The sequence below is a fragment of the Panthera leo genome, chromosome A3 (assembly GCF_018350215.1).
Source record: "Panthera leo isolate Ple1 chromosome A3, P.leo_Ple1_pat1.1, whole genome shotgun sequence".
Classification (NCBI taxonomy): domain Eukaryota; kingdom Metazoa; phylum Chordata; class Mammalia; order Carnivora; family Felidae; genus Panthera; species Panthera leo.
In genome coordinates this window covers 40707315-40722864 of record NC_056681.1, presented here as the reverse complement: position 1 = coordinate 40722864, position 15550 = coordinate 40707315, and the positions used below count along the sequence as shown (strand labels likewise).

General features: G+C 38.7%; 1 protein-coding gene across 1 annotated transcript in view; it reads right to left on the bottom strand.

Annotated features, from left to right (window-relative positions):
- Positions 1–15550, bottom strand: part of MACROD2 (mono-ADP ribosylhydrolase 2) — a 2023701-nt gene that overhangs the window by 557315 nt on the left and 1450836 nt on the right. Inside the window, exon 7 of the mRNA XM_042931649.1 lies at positions 9014–9044. Coding sequence (XP_042787583.1) covers positions 9014–9044 — 31 coding nt within the window. The remainder of the gene's footprint in view (positions 1–9013; positions 9045–15550) is intronic.

Below are 15550 nucleotides of genomic sequence, written 5' to 3'. Positions count from 1 at the left end.
TGATCTTAGTAGGAAAACTGTGTTTCTCACCACTAAGTATGATGTTAGTCGTAGGTTTTTGTAGCTAGTCTTTACCAAGTAGAGGAATTTCCCTTTTGTTTACTGAGAGTTTATATCAAATTGGTGTTAGATTTTGCCAAATTATTTTTCTTCATCTATTGGTAATCATATGATTTTTCTTCCTTAGTTTAATGATATGATGGATTATAATAATTGATTTTGGAATGGTTAGCCAGCTTGCATACCTGGGATAAATCCCACTTGATCATGGTATATAATTGTTTTCATACTTTTTAAATTTTATTTGCCTATATTTTGTTGAAGACCTGTTTATTTTATAGTTGTTAAGTAAAAGCTTATCAGGGCAACTGGGTGGCTCAGTTGGTTAAGTGTCTGACTTAGGCTCAGGTTATGATTTGTGGGTTCAAGCGCAGTATCAAGCTCTATGCTGTCAGCATGGAGCTAGCTTCCCATCCTGTGTCCTCCTCTCTCTCTATCCCTCCCCCACCCCTCTCCCTCAAAAATAAATAAACATTAAAAAAAGTCTTATCAAGGCCTACCATGTATCTGATTTTGCCTTAGGTGGTAGATAGAGATTAGATCCCAGTTTCATAAGCTAAGTTCCAAAAGAATAGAAGTCTTAAGTAAAGGGAAAATAAGTTTTATCAAAAATATAGTTGCTTAGAAAGAAGATCTGGAAAGATTTAGGTGAACTTAGATTCCTTTAGAACATTTGAAAATAAATTTAGGTGACTAAATTATAGACACGAGATAATTTCATGTTGGTTTTGTTAATTTCGGTTCAATTTTCAGTCACTTGTGGTGAATTCTCCCTGTTGACAATGCCTGAAATGTGAAATAAGGTGTAAAAAACTATTTTCTTCAGTTCTAAAGATTCTAAGGAGACCTCCTTTAACTGTTCAGGACATTCACATTTATATTACCATTTTCTCTCTCTCTCCTCATCTCTCCTTGGTAATATTTTACTCTATTATGAGCAGACTCTTTCCTAAAGTCACATTTCCCTAGGGTTACTTAGTATGCAGGATGCTGATCTAGAACTGTTCAGAATCTTGGGTATGTTTTTAATAGTTATAGCCTTAAGAGTTTAAGGTATTACAGAAACAAATTATAATTGATTCCTCTAAGGATTTCTATGGAAATGGGCCAAAATTTCAAATGTAATAAATAATATAATTATTTATTAATTCTCAATATATTGATTTTAGTTTCCACTGATATGTCTGCCAATTTTGAAGGAGTATGTGAATATGTGAATATGTGAAGGAGTATGTGAAAAAATGTGAATATAATTGAGATGAGATATTAAGGTCTAAATATACTGGAACTAATGATAGGTCATTGTCCTGATGCCTTAGGATTTCCACACTTTCAAATTTCTCAGGGTTCAGGATTATAAAGGCATTTTGATAAAGTATATACTATCAAAATTACCAAATATTCTTACAAAATAAGGACTATCAGTGTTCAAAAATATTTATGGATTCTGGGTAGATGACACTGCTCCAAACTAAATTACCTATCAGTGGCCTGTTCGATTTAATTTGCTTTGCTTTTCCTCTTGACTAATGATATGTAGAATTCCATGATAATTCAAATCTCCTTCTTTCCACATAACAAAATTGTAGTCAGAAATGTGGATTCCAGGGGTGCCTGGGTGGCTCAGTCGGTTAAGCATCTGACTCTTGATTTCAGTTCAGGTCATGATCTCACAATTCTTGGGATGGAATCCCACAGGCTTTGCGCTGACAGTGCAGAGCCTGCTTGGGATTCTCTCTCTCTCCCCCTCTCTCTCTGCCCCTCCCCCACTCAATGCTCTCTCCCTCTCTCTCTCTCTCTGCCTCAAAACAAATAAATACACTTAAAAAATACACAGAGAAACATGGATTCTACACTAGACATCCAGGAGGCGAATTTTTCTCCAAGGGAAAACAGATCAAAGTGACAAGTGCTTCTCTGCATCCTAAGATAGGGTGTGAGACCATCAAAAGCATTTCTTTTGCTGGGACCAGGGCAAGTAAATTTATGAGAACAATGGCTTAAGGTAGACAGAGCAACTATTTGACACCATGGTAGATTTCTGGTTCCTTAAATGACAGAATGGAACAAATCCTCCCACAAGCTGAATGCTCACTTTGGAATTGTTAGCATAGAGAGAAATAAACATCTCTATTCACTAAGCCACTGTATTTTAGAGTCTCTTTGTTACAACAGCTTAACTTTAACTAATATAGTCTCTTCCAAATGCATCTCAAGATGCATTTTAAAAATATGATCATTGACTAAAAAGGATTTGACATGAAAATCATTGTCCTAAAGAGCTAAGCATACTTGACTTCTCTAAGAATTGTCAGAATTGTTTTTACATCCTTCAGAAAGGGAGCTGAGCTATGTTTATTTAAACTCACCCTTCAGATACAAGTATGTGTAAAGGGCAAGAAAAAGGAATGTCATTTGAGACTGGATGAGAAGAAGAAGCAAAACGCATGGAACTTATTTCACTGATCGAACTGAAAGTGTGGCCAATTCTTAGATGCTCTCAAATAGTTCCCTAGGGACAACGTCTTAATAGAGCTCCTATTTTTCAATGAGACTGAAAGATATTCCCAGAGTTACTACTGTGCGAAGTGGCTTTCCTATTTCCTTAAAAGGCTTACTGTTTTAATACTTTCTCTATAACAAAGCTGTTTTTTTTTAATGTAGCGTAACAATAAGTGGTGCCCTCTGAGGAAGGGTGGATTTGAATTCGTTTCCACCTTTTAGCCCTCAGTCAAGCTTTTACCTTGATGCAACTGCAAGGAGGTAGACATCCACACCTCAGGAACAGTAATCAACTTGTAATCTTTATGACTTTTGGAAACACTTAATCTTTTAATTAAGTCCTAAATCATTCAGTTTGAACAGAACACCAGGGAGAATGACACCGGTGTCATTCACTGCATCTGTAGCACCAGAAGGCTAAGTTTCCAGGATTTTCATCTCTTTTGGGAGGTCCCCTGGGGTAACTCTGCCTGTGAGTCTCACTGTGATTTTTATGGAAGCTGAACAAGCGTATGTAAATTGTTGCTAGACACGTGCAACTCTTTTCCAGAGCAAAGGTAGTACTTTTGGTTTCTTAGTTTCATGCCTTTTTATTATGAAACATCCATGTAGCTTAGAGAGAACAAGAGGGGAGTTTTACCACATTTTGTGGGATGAATGAATAAATGTGTGCATGTGTGAGTGTTTTTGCTAAAATCGTCTATTCAAATGGCAAGCACTCAGAGGGTTAGAAACAATTTAATAGCTAGAATTTTGTGTCTATTGATCTGTTTTTCCCAGTGCTTCATTAGGATCAGCCTGTAAAATAATATTCAAATATGGTATATTTGAGGCAGGTTTGACCCACTACTGCATTTAACCAAAGGGAAGTAAGTTACACTGATTCTAATGTTACTTTGTTTTGAGGGCCAGCAATTAACCAGAGGATTGCCAAGAGCAACAAGGTTTCATATAGTGGGGACAAGGTGACCAGGGCAAAAAACAGGATGTCAGAGAAGGGAATTTATGAGGGAGAAAAGAGTCATCATTAGACCACCTGAAAGGAAATTTTCAAAGCAAATGGAAATTTCAAAGGGAAAAGAAGAAAGCCAAGAGGGAGGGGAGAACTGTCAGGGAGATAAAAGGGAGGGGCACACATTTTTGTCAATTTTGCTCTGGTTCCCAAGTGTATTACATAAGATAACTCTCCCAGCGAGCCCAGAATTGCACGGCAATAGTTGTCACACCCTCTGAAATCTGTCAGCATTTAAAGTTGACAGAGAGCATGCCCTAAGCATTGCCGTTGGAGGATGTCCTGGTTTCTTTCCAAGTCATGTCTGCGAATTTGGACAGATGTAGTGATTATATATATATATATATATATATATATATATATATATATATATATATATATTTGCCCAGTAGGGATAAGGTTAAAGAAACATTGGGCTCATCTTCTTTTTACCAGTTAGAAGCAAAAGAGCAAATGTGAATGCAAATGAGGGATTCAATTAGAAAAGCTGTGTTCTGGCAGCATTTCAAAGAAAGCAGAGGGACGCCAGGTGATGTGATAGAAACAGGCCTTCAACACTGATAACAGAAATATATTGACTAAATACGAGAGCTGCTTTTAGCTAAGTTACGCTGCTTAAATTTCTTCCACAAATTTCCAGCCAATAACTCAATGTCTGAAATTCCTTCCTCTCTAAAACCGCCACCTCTTACCTGGAAAGCAAGATTCAAGTTTTTTCTTTTACTCCACAGAGAATATTTTCCCAATTACTCAAGGGATACACTTTTCCACCTGGACTTCATTTCTGTTAACTATATTGACTCTCATAAAACGGACTAAAATTATTTTTGCTGTTCACTTCTCAGTAAAAATTCCATTGCCATGTATCATGTCTAGCCTCTTTTGTTAAACTTATTAGCACCAAAGCGTCCAAGTCAGGCTCAAAGGGCAGAAGGCACGCACGAGATCTGAAATGTCCATCAGGGAAGTTCAAATCTGTCCCTCTGAGACTGGTTCAGCAGCCAATTCAAATCTTTCACAGGAATCTGGGAGTTTAGAGCCCCTGTAAGCCTCATCTGGATCTATTTTTCCAAAAGTAACACCGGCTTTTCTTTGGTATTTTACCAAATGTGGCTTTTCATCCTGAGTGTAAGCAGAGTCTGGTGCCCTCTGGAAGCATTATGTTGGAACAGTCACAGCAGTTACTGGAAGTCAGAGTGGAAAAGTCTGGTTCCTCTTCCAGGAGAACTTCAAAGCGGGCAGGGCTTGTTCTCATCGTGTGCCTTCCCAAAATGCAGTTGTGTTGCACAGCGGATACTCATCAGTGTGTGTCTCTCAGGAAGGGGTGGCGGGTTTTGCCGCCACCAAGGTCGCTCCTTAAAAGGCTGAGGAGTGGGGAGAGGCTGGGAGGGCACAGGTTTCCTCTGTAGCTAAAAGACCTCCAACGTACTGGTGTATGCCAGATGCTCCAGACACACTGTGAGTGTGGTGATGATGTCTGAGTTTCCACGAAATGAGAATGCTTACTGTTGAAATTACCCCGGTATGAGATCAGTTTTGGCAATTAAATAACCAACCCCCTTTCAAATGATAGCTGTACCATAGTCAAAACTTTGTTGTAGTGCAACCAGAGTTACAGTGGGTTTGTAGGCCATAAATCTAAAAGTAAAGATTTGTAAATCTAAAGAAAACAAGTGTCTAAGAAATCACAGCAGACAGGCAAGTGGGCTGGTATGTCCAGAGAAGTTAGGGTAGGGCCTCGGGGCCAATCTGTACCTCTCTGACTGACCATTGTTCCATGGGCCATAATAAACAACAAAGGGGCATGTTCTTTTTTTTTTTATTAAAAAAAATTTTTTTTAACGTTTATTGATTTTTGAGACAGAGAGAGACAGAGCATGAACGGGGGAGGGTCAGAGGGAGGGAGACACAGAATCCGAAACAGGCCCCAGGCTCTGAGCTGTCAGCACAGAGCCCGACGCGGGGCTCGAACTCACGGACCGCCAGATCATGACCCGAGCCGAAGTCGGACGCCCAACCGACCGAGTCACCCAGGCGCCCAAAGGGGCATGTTCTTAAGTGAAGTTAAGTGATGTGTATGGCTTGGCTCTCTGACTGAAAAAGTTCTTGAGTTTTCATTTTACCTTAACAAGGTGGATAGTGCCATTCTCACAAATACCATTTTTAGTTGAGAATGCTTTTGAGAAGCATATTTGTTTTTCCTCAAATAGAGATGTTTGTCCATCAGGAAAATACTGACTAGGAAACCTTTCTCTATCAGTTATTTTGCCAATCAACAATTCTGTTTCTTGTGTATCTTCAGTTAGGCAACACTTTGGGTTATAATCATTATCCTTGCTATCAAACAGCAAATATTTGCTGAGCTTGTCCTATAGATAAAACACTAGGCACTGGCTGTGCACAGAATATGCACAAGTGAATCCATGCTCACTAAAGAATTCCAAACTGGCTGTGAGCACAGGATATGTAAACAAACATCTATGGGACAAATATGAAAGAGCCATTGTTAATTGTTCGGATTATAATGCTGAAAGATTTCAAAAGATATAATGACCACTAAGAGTTGGCATATTCAAGACTTCTCAGAGATTAATAGTTGCCTGCCTAAGTGTGCACAGTATGTCTTTATTTAGGGATGGGGGAAAGAGCAGTGGTGGTCAACGTCTGTGTGACTTCAGCGCACATGTGTGTATGAGTGTGTGTGCATATGAGAATGTGGGCATGTGTGAGCATCTTATAAGGAAGAACACAGGATTGAACCTGGCAAGTTATATAACATGTTCTGAGACTTATCAGCTCATCTGAGGGTGACAGAAGATGTGTCCACACTGGGTATATGATAAGAAATCTCTCCAGCTATATTCTGGAGAAAACACAAGTCCTGAGAAAGCTGAGAAAATAACAAAGGTCAAATAACCTTAGGAAATGCTGGAGAGTAAATCATCCTTTTAAAGACACAAAAGTGGGCACCTGTGTGGTGCAGCTGTTTAAGCACCTGACTTGATCTCGGCTCAGGTCATCATGGTTCGTGAGCTCGATCCCCACATTGGGCTCTGCACTAAGGGCATGGAGTCTGCCTGGGATTCTCAAAATAAACTCAAAATAAATTAAAAAATACAGATATAAAAACAAAGCACATACAAATTCCTTGGCACACCAATTCACATCCTTGAGAAAGAGATGTCTTCTCTCTTCACAAATTTTTTTTTTTATTTTATATTTGAGACAGAGAGATAGAGAGGGAGGGAGAGGGAGAGAGAGAGAGAGAGAGAGAGAGAGAGACAGAGGGAACCAGCAGGGAAGGGGCAGAGAGATGGAGACAGAATCTGAAGCAGGCTCCAAGCTCTGAGCTCTCAGCACAGAGCCCTATGCGGGGCTTGAACACAGGTGCAGTGAGATCATGACCTGAGTGGAAGTCAGAGGCTTAACCGACTGAGCTACCCAGGCGCCCCTCTCTTCACAAATTTTGAAAGCACTGGTTTAGGGAGATACATAAGGCACCTATTGTTCAGTCCAGAAAGAGTAAATGTTAACCTGCAAGTAATGGAATATGATCAAAGGCTCCTGAGCAGACGGGAAACATGCACCAAGTGGTATTTTAGAAAAAATTAATCTAGTATGGTAGAAAATATATTAAGAAAGGAGGGGACCTAGAACCAGGAGATTGTTGTGAATATTTTCTCTAGATCCATTCTCACATGACTTACAAAGTGTTGTGGATTTTGTTTGTTTCCTTTTTAAAATTTTTCTTTTGAGCTGTGGACCAATTTATTTAAATAAAGTATTGTTTCAAATCCAATAAATTGAGAGAAAAGTAAAACTTATCTGGATAATGAAGAGCAGAGCAGGGTTTGGAGCAAGAGTGAGAGAAGGACTGATCTATAATATATGAGTACCGGGAGAGAATCAGGGACTAATCAGAAAGCTGACTTCACAAGGGACATAGGAAATAAATTCCAAGTTGCAAAATGCTAAATGGTCCACAAGAGAACTGGAGTAATTGGGTGCCTGGTGGCTCAGTTGGTTGAGGAGCCATCTCTTGATTTTGGCTCAGATCATGATCCCAGAGTTGTGGGATAGAGCCCCGTGTATGGCTCTGCACTAGGATGGATTCTGCTTAAGATTCTCCCTCCTTCTCTCTCTCTCTCTCTCTCTCTCTCTCTCTCTCTCTCTCTCTCTCTTTTATTTTTAGAGAGAGAGGGAGCACAAGCAGAGGAGATGCTTGACTCCAGACAAGATGAAAGGGAGATGTGGGCTCTTGCTCAGGCAAAACTTTGCATTTACTGTTTCCTTTAAACAAATATTTAAGATCTCTAACTAGGCATCCCTAAGGTAGGAAGAATTGCCATGAGAGAGATTATACAGATGGTCCAGTTATCCCTCTCCAGCCCAGTGTCCATTGCTTCCATAAACATAGGCTATAGTGGAATCTAGAGAGGAAAAAAGGCATGCCTTAAATTCTTAAATGATGTGACCAAATCCTTCCTCATTTAATTTGATTCAGGCTTATGTTTTCCATTTTATTCTCACTAAGATCTTCAAAATAAATACCATATTAAGAAGAAATAAATCTCCTACCTTTGACATCATTCTAGATATCTCTTCCCTGGAGTGATGAATTTAAATTATTTCTTTACATTTGTACATATTTTATTTTTCAGTTAAGAGCCACCATGTGAGAAGTTTGAGTTCATAAGGGTCTAATGTATTTTTCTTGATTAGAAAACTCTAAAATGAAAACTAAACCCCATGTTACCTTAATATTGTAAAACAGATTTAATAATGGCTTGAGGGAAAAAAGCACCAGGAAATGTCATTGTAGGTAAAATAATGTTTAGAGAGCTTTAGGTTAGTGAAAACAAGTGATTACAAGAACATTTTGCCTCTATCTGTAAGTGAAGCAGTCACTTTTTAAAACAGTCCCTCAAGACTAAAAATATATAAGTGAAGATCACAAAAATTAATTTGTTTTTATCAACAGCCACTTCTTAGGGTTTTTTTTTAAATTAAATATACTGATACATGCATGTGCATACATATCAATGCTTCCATTATTTTGTAGCTAACAACAAAATAATGATAATGCTAGGCTTTATGTGCATAATGATTCACGTAAGAGAAAAGCCTTACTTTATGAAAGAAAACCCTATTAGAGGTTAAATCTTACTAAAGCAAGATTTTTCATTTAACCAGAGACATTGTGCCACAGTGTATCAAATCATTACAGGTGGTATCCAATACAATAAAATCCAAGAACACAGAATACCTGAATAGCCTCTTCAGAGTTCACAGTAGGACTCAGAGACTCTACCTGTCTTTTGAGTCTCTTTAAAGCACAGAAAACTATATCTATCAGAGGACCTCTTATTTCTCCTGTTAGCCTTGCCTTTAACAACAAAATAAAGAAATACAAACATTATCAAAAGCTAGATCACTTACCATAAATGCCGGTTGAGATGCAGGGAAATGCCTGTGAATAAACCACAAAAATAACAATAAATTTTAAAGGAACAGCTTTGCTGACATCATCTATTTCAGTATCTATTTGCTTGATATGGGATGTTCTCTATTCATATGCTCAGACCTCTGAAACCCTACTCAGTTGGAGAAGGAGACACTGTGGAAATGGATGTATCAAAACTGAAAACTTCTCCTTATCAGCAGCAATCACATCAGCTCCCAAGAGTCAACTGTCAAATTTCCAGGAATCTTGTGAACCAACTGTTAAATCTAGTTATAATTAAGAAATTAAGTCATATAAGCCTGCAATGAAATGTTATATATAAAATAAATATTCAGAAATCATCTCATCACTTCCTAATTAGTTTGCCACATTTTACTATTACCTCTGCTCTTGAGAAGACCTATGCCTATTATACATTTATATAATATGTAATATAATATAAATAATGAATAATATATTATATATAATATAAATATCATATACATTTATAAATATATCATATGTTATATAACATATAAGTATATTATATATTATAAATTTTTAAATGCTTATTTATTTATTTTGAGAGGGAGAGAGAGAGAGAGAGAGGTCATGTTGGTAGCTTAAAACTTGAAAACATTAATCAACCTTCATATTGGACCATACTTGTGGGTCAGTGGAAACCACAGGTTGGCTATAGATGCAAAATTTTTGTAACATTTACAAAAGTTTTTTGTAAGAATCAATCTGCTGTATAGAATTTATAATAATTTATTATTAAATGTATAACACATGTATTATATATAATAAGTAATATATATTGTATATTTTATTTTTATTTGTAAGTTGTGTGCTACACATTCCTTTTATTAGTAAAATTTTAAATACATGTATATACATACATACTCATTTTTTAGAGTCAGGTTTGTTTAAATTGTATTTATTTATTTTGAGAGAGAGAGAGAGAGAATGCAAGCAGGTGAGGGGCAGAGAGAAGGAGAGACAAAATCCCAAGCAGTCGACACACCATGAGATTATGACCTGAGTAGAGATCACGAGTCAGACACTTAACTGACTGAGCCACCAAGGCACCCAAGTTTTTTCACCATTTACAGACACACTACTGCTTATACCTTATGCAACGGACTGAATGTTTGTGTCTCCCCAAATTTATATGTTGAAGCCCTAACGTGATGGTATCTGGAGGTGGAATCTTCGGAAGTTAGGAGGGGGATGGTAGAGACCCCATGACAGGCTTGGAGTTCTGATAAGAAGAGGAAGAGAGCTAGCATTCTCTGCTCTTCCCCTCCAGAAGTTACGATGAGAAGACAGCCATCTGCAAGCCCCTTTCCAGGTTTAACCAGATCTGCTGGCATCTTGGTCTCAGACTTCCCAGCCTCCGGAACTGTGAGAAATAAATGTGTGTTGTTGAAGCCACTCAGTCTGTGGTAATTTGTGATAGCAGCCCAAATGACTAAGACCCCATATTTTACCTAGCAATATTTAAAGAATTTGACTGAAAGAGTGTAGGAACAAATGTGAATATACAGCTAACTCTAAATTAGGCTCTCTAACAGAGGAGCATGATCTGAGCATAGCAATGTCCTCTGCCAACGTACCTCTGTGTAAATTTAATCAAGTTGTTTTCATCTTTCTGGTCTTTTTATTTTTCAGTTGAAAATGAAGATGCTAGCATTCACCATATAGAAATGGGCTGTAGAAATCGATGACAGAATTTTTGAAACATGTGACTGATACTGTGCTACAGAATCTAAGAACTGCAGCTGTTTGTAATAACAAGCATTATTACTGAGCTCAATAATGATGCAATGTCTATCTTTTTTCTTTATATCTTTGGGTTAAGTGTGTACTATATTTTATTTTCCTTAACATTTTTATAGACTGTATGTTTATTATCTTTACATGGATGTCCTATTTAAAAAGTCACAATTTATGTGATTTTGTTTGAGAAAGAGTAATACTGGACTCTTGAGCTCACCTATATGTCTGCAAAATGATAAGTTTCTTTTTTCTGTTCCTTCACCAGGAACAGTGAAGTGCTACTGTTTCTTTTTTTATGTTTTATTTTTGAGAGAGAGAGAGAGAGAGACACACACACACAGAGGAAGACGGGGACAGAGGATCCCAAGTGGGCTCTGCACTGACAGCAGAGAGCCTGATGTGGGGCTTGAACTCACAAACCGAACTGTGAGATCATGACCTGAGCCTGAGCTGAAGTCAGACGCTCAAATGACTGAGAGAGTGTGAAACAAATCCTCCTGGAAATATTCTCATCTTTTTAAAGGCATTCACCAAGACCACTGACAGGCCTTTCTCTCCATATGAAAACCAGCTGCATGCTCACTGTAAGCAATTTGATAGTAATAGAAAGGGCTCAGAGTTCAGGGATGGCCTACCTGAAAATACAAATACAAACTAGAGAGGATTCAGGGTCATCCCCATGTGTGCCGTGCTCACTCATGTTCCACTCTGCTTTTTAAATGAGATAGAGGGAAGTGAGTCTACAGGTCATGCCCCAGGAATTCCATGAGAGTGAACTGAATACGTAAACACCCATTTTTGTGATTGCAATAGAGAAAGAGAAAGGTTTGAGAATTGCTACACGGAGCCATCAAGCAGAGGCCAGAAGATAGCATGTTTTCGACAAGCAAGCCCACTGTAAATTGCACCTGGGCATCTTTCCAGTTCACGATGTTGGGTAGTTTACTGAACTTTCCTGAACATCAGTTCCCTCATTAGTAAATAGAAACAAATGAGGAAATGAGACTCACTTCAAAGGGTCTGGGGGAAGCTTAGGAGAAATAAGGAACACAGAGCATTGAATCTGACAGATAGTAATATCTCGATTAATGCTGATTCCTGAGGTGGGCACTGGCATGGCCACCAAGGGGAAATTGTTACCCTACAGCAGGGCTTCCCAGACTCAGCTCTATTGATATTTCCGACCAGATAACGCTTTGTTACTGGGGGCTGTGTTGTACATTGTGAGATGGTTGGTGGCATCCCTGGACTCTCTCTATCCACTTGATGCCAGTGGCATCCCCCCCCCGCCCCCCCAGTTGTGACAATCAAATCTATTCCTAGGCATTGTCAAATGTCCCCTAGGGTCAAAATCATCTCTGGTTGAGGACAACTGCCCTAGAATCTGGGGTCTAGACCCCAGCAGTGCTGTCAGCAGACAGCCTCTATCAACTCTTCCAGGGATTGCCTCAGATGCAAAGGGCTACTCCACTCAGGGTCATACTCCTTCCGGACAGTCCACATCCAAAGACTAGTTAATACAGAGTGGCAAGGCCTTGGTTCATCTTAGCTCAATTCAGTGCAACACTAAAGGGCCCTACCAGCTCCAGAGCTCCCAACGGGTTCAGTGAAGCCATCATTGGACTTGCATCACAGCACATCTTTCCCTCTACCCACTCCTGCTTCCCTCCCCTCTCTTCTCCAGGTGTGGATCCCAAGGGCACATCTTAATAAACATCTTGCACCATAATCTTTGTCTCAGAGTCTGCCTCCTTGGTAACTGATCTAACTCCCTTCCGTTTCCCTCTTAGGGTCAGCTATACGAGTCTTTTTTTCCCATTAGATCTAGCAGAAGAGAACATACTGAACAGTTAATGGCAACTTTCATTTGCCTCAGCTCCCAGCAATATCTTTGAATCAATCATGCAACTTGGTAATTGAGTCTGAATGTACCAACTGCCTTGCCTTTGTTAACAAGGACAAATAGCTTCATCGGAAAATGACATCGTTGCCTTGAATGTGAAGGCAAATGGTGGTGTAATGGAGGATGGCTTTGGTAATATTATTGCATTCATTCAAACAAAAAAGCAATGATAAAGCACAGACTGAAATACAGTATCATGGAAAAAGTTTGTTTTATGTAAAACAACCTTGCATGTAATTCATCCAAACTAAATCTCCCTTAATCACTTTTTATTGAGAGACAGGGAGAGGGAGAGGGAGAGGCAGAGGGAGAGGGAGAGGGATGGGAGGGAGGGAGGGAGGGAGAGAGGTAGAGAGAGACAGGAGAGGGGGGAGAAAGAGAGAGAGGAGAGACAGAGAGATTGAGAAAGAAGGTGAGCAAGTGAGCTCATCTAAGGGATTTTACAGCACATAGTCTGTGTTCTTTGCCATAATAAATTTCTGATGGTGTCACCAGAAGTGAGTAGCATGGGATTTCTTTATTTCAAAGTTGTGGTTAACATAACCACCTCCCACAAAAATCCTCTTCTGTGGAAGAATGATAGATTGTACCAAAACCCAGCCAATTAGCCTGGTTTGTTTCAAGTGCACATAACTCAGCAGTCACCTGTGGAACTTGGGGAATGACATCACCAGCCTAATTTGTAAGGCTCCATATTCTCCTTACAGAAGCCCCAAGAGCAAAAGTCTCCATGCTAATCAGGCCCCAGCATATAGCCATCAGAAACTTGTTTCGTAACACTTGACTTTTCAGCGTATTTTTCTATGTCAATACGCACTTGCTTTCTTGGGGGAAAATAATAATTTGACTTGGAGAGTGAGACAGGATTTTTTCTTTTGTGAAATTGTAGACTGAGCCACTACCTGGAAAATACTTCCCTAACCTAGCATGTTGGTTTCAAGTACATTTGTAAAAAACACTGAAATCCTTAAGGCTGTAGACTATGCCTCCCATTCTCTTGAACATCTATTTCCACTTCTCCATTTGAGGGCAAGGAAGGAAATACCCCACTGCCTTATTTATCTTGATTCTAATAGTGCCTCAAAACTCAGGCAATAAGTCCTAAGCCAACATCATAACCATCCCTTGCTTTTCCCTGACCCTTGATTCTTGGTTAATGCTTTCCTGTAAAGTGGGAATTTCTTTCTCTCTTCTTTTTTTTTTTTTTTTTTTTTTTTTTTTTCACTTTTCAGGACCACCAGTCCTTAGAAATCAAGTTTTATTTATTTATTTATTTATTTATTTATTTATTTATTTATTTTAATTAATTAATTTATTTTTTCAATATATGAAGTTTATTGTCAAATTGGTTTCCATACACTTTCTCTCTTCTTTATTTATGTTCTTTGCATCTACCCATTGCTTATGCAACAGCCTTGCCAGCTGGGTAGGACTAACTCCACCTTCAGCTGCACATGAAGGTGTCGACTGAACTAAGTAAGTAGCACACATCCCCCCTTAGCTACAAGGAGAGATGGAGAGTTCTGATATCTGTGAGCTGTTGCTGTAAATTAACTGTAAAGTGTTCCCAGTCTTGAGAATCTTTCAATTGCTGAGCCAACACTTTATTGTTTAGTCGGTTTTAGTTAGATTTTCCATTATTTGCAAGCAAAAGCATGTTACCTGATACACCTTCCATTTAACCATTTTTTAATTATATATCCCATTTCACTGAGGAAGCCATTGATTGTAAAAAACACCATTATTTTGTTGTACTTTGTGTACCCCTAAGAGGAAGCTCTATAAGTTGAAATATAACACATGTTTTCTTACCATTTAGATTTTTATTGTATACTTAACTGAAATTGCTAGTTTGCCTTTATTTAGATGATTTCTTAAATCACATCTTGCTCTAAAGAATAGATTAAAAGAGATAAACTGGTTAAGTTTTCCTAAAACTTGTCCACATTCAGAGTCCCGTACTTCTGAATCACTTTCCACTGCAGAGTCATAGGAAAGAGTTCTCCACAGTTTCATCTTTGTGCTCTCAAGAAAGGTGTTGTTGATCCAGTTCTTCACAAGAGCTCCACTGTTGACTCTGGATGTTTCTTCTAGGCTTCTAACTCCTTCTCTGAAAATTTTGAAGCTGGCTCCATCTCTGTTGCCAACAAAATTTTCAGACAACAGCCAAACACACACCTCCTTCTCATATGGCCCCTAATTGGTTGACGGACTGAAAGTCAAGAGGTTGCAGCTGAACAGTAAGTCCACTGGGAATGATAACCAAGTGTACCCATGTACAGGCAGCAAAAACTCACCACGACTATCATTGACTGTAAAATATCCCAGGCTATAAGAGACATCCTACTTTCAAAGAAGATAGGATATGGGTTATAAGGAAATGAGCATCTTAGAAACAATGAACATCAGGGTACCATTCTTTGTCTTTAGGTGTTTAGTTATCAGCATAGTGGGTTGTGCCATAGTCCCTTATCCAGAATGCAGGGTATTTGATTATTTCTCAAACTATGATATGCCTAACTCTAGGAGTATTCAAGATATTTTGACATGGCAAAGAGATAGTCATTACTCATTTCACTGTAATGTCTACATATTATTTTGATATACCATATATCCCCATTACTTTTTTCAAGCCTTCATCCCCCCTTGTACCTACATGCTTTACCATCTGATTTTGCAGTCGCTCCACTAGGGGAAGATGTATTTTCCTTGCATCACTGATGATGGACTGAGCATATGACTTAGTTTGGTCAATGGGATAATAGTAGACATGACATTTAGAGTTGAACTTTTATATTCCTGACTTTAGAGGAGAACAATGAGAAGAACATAGCTCATGAAGCCTGAG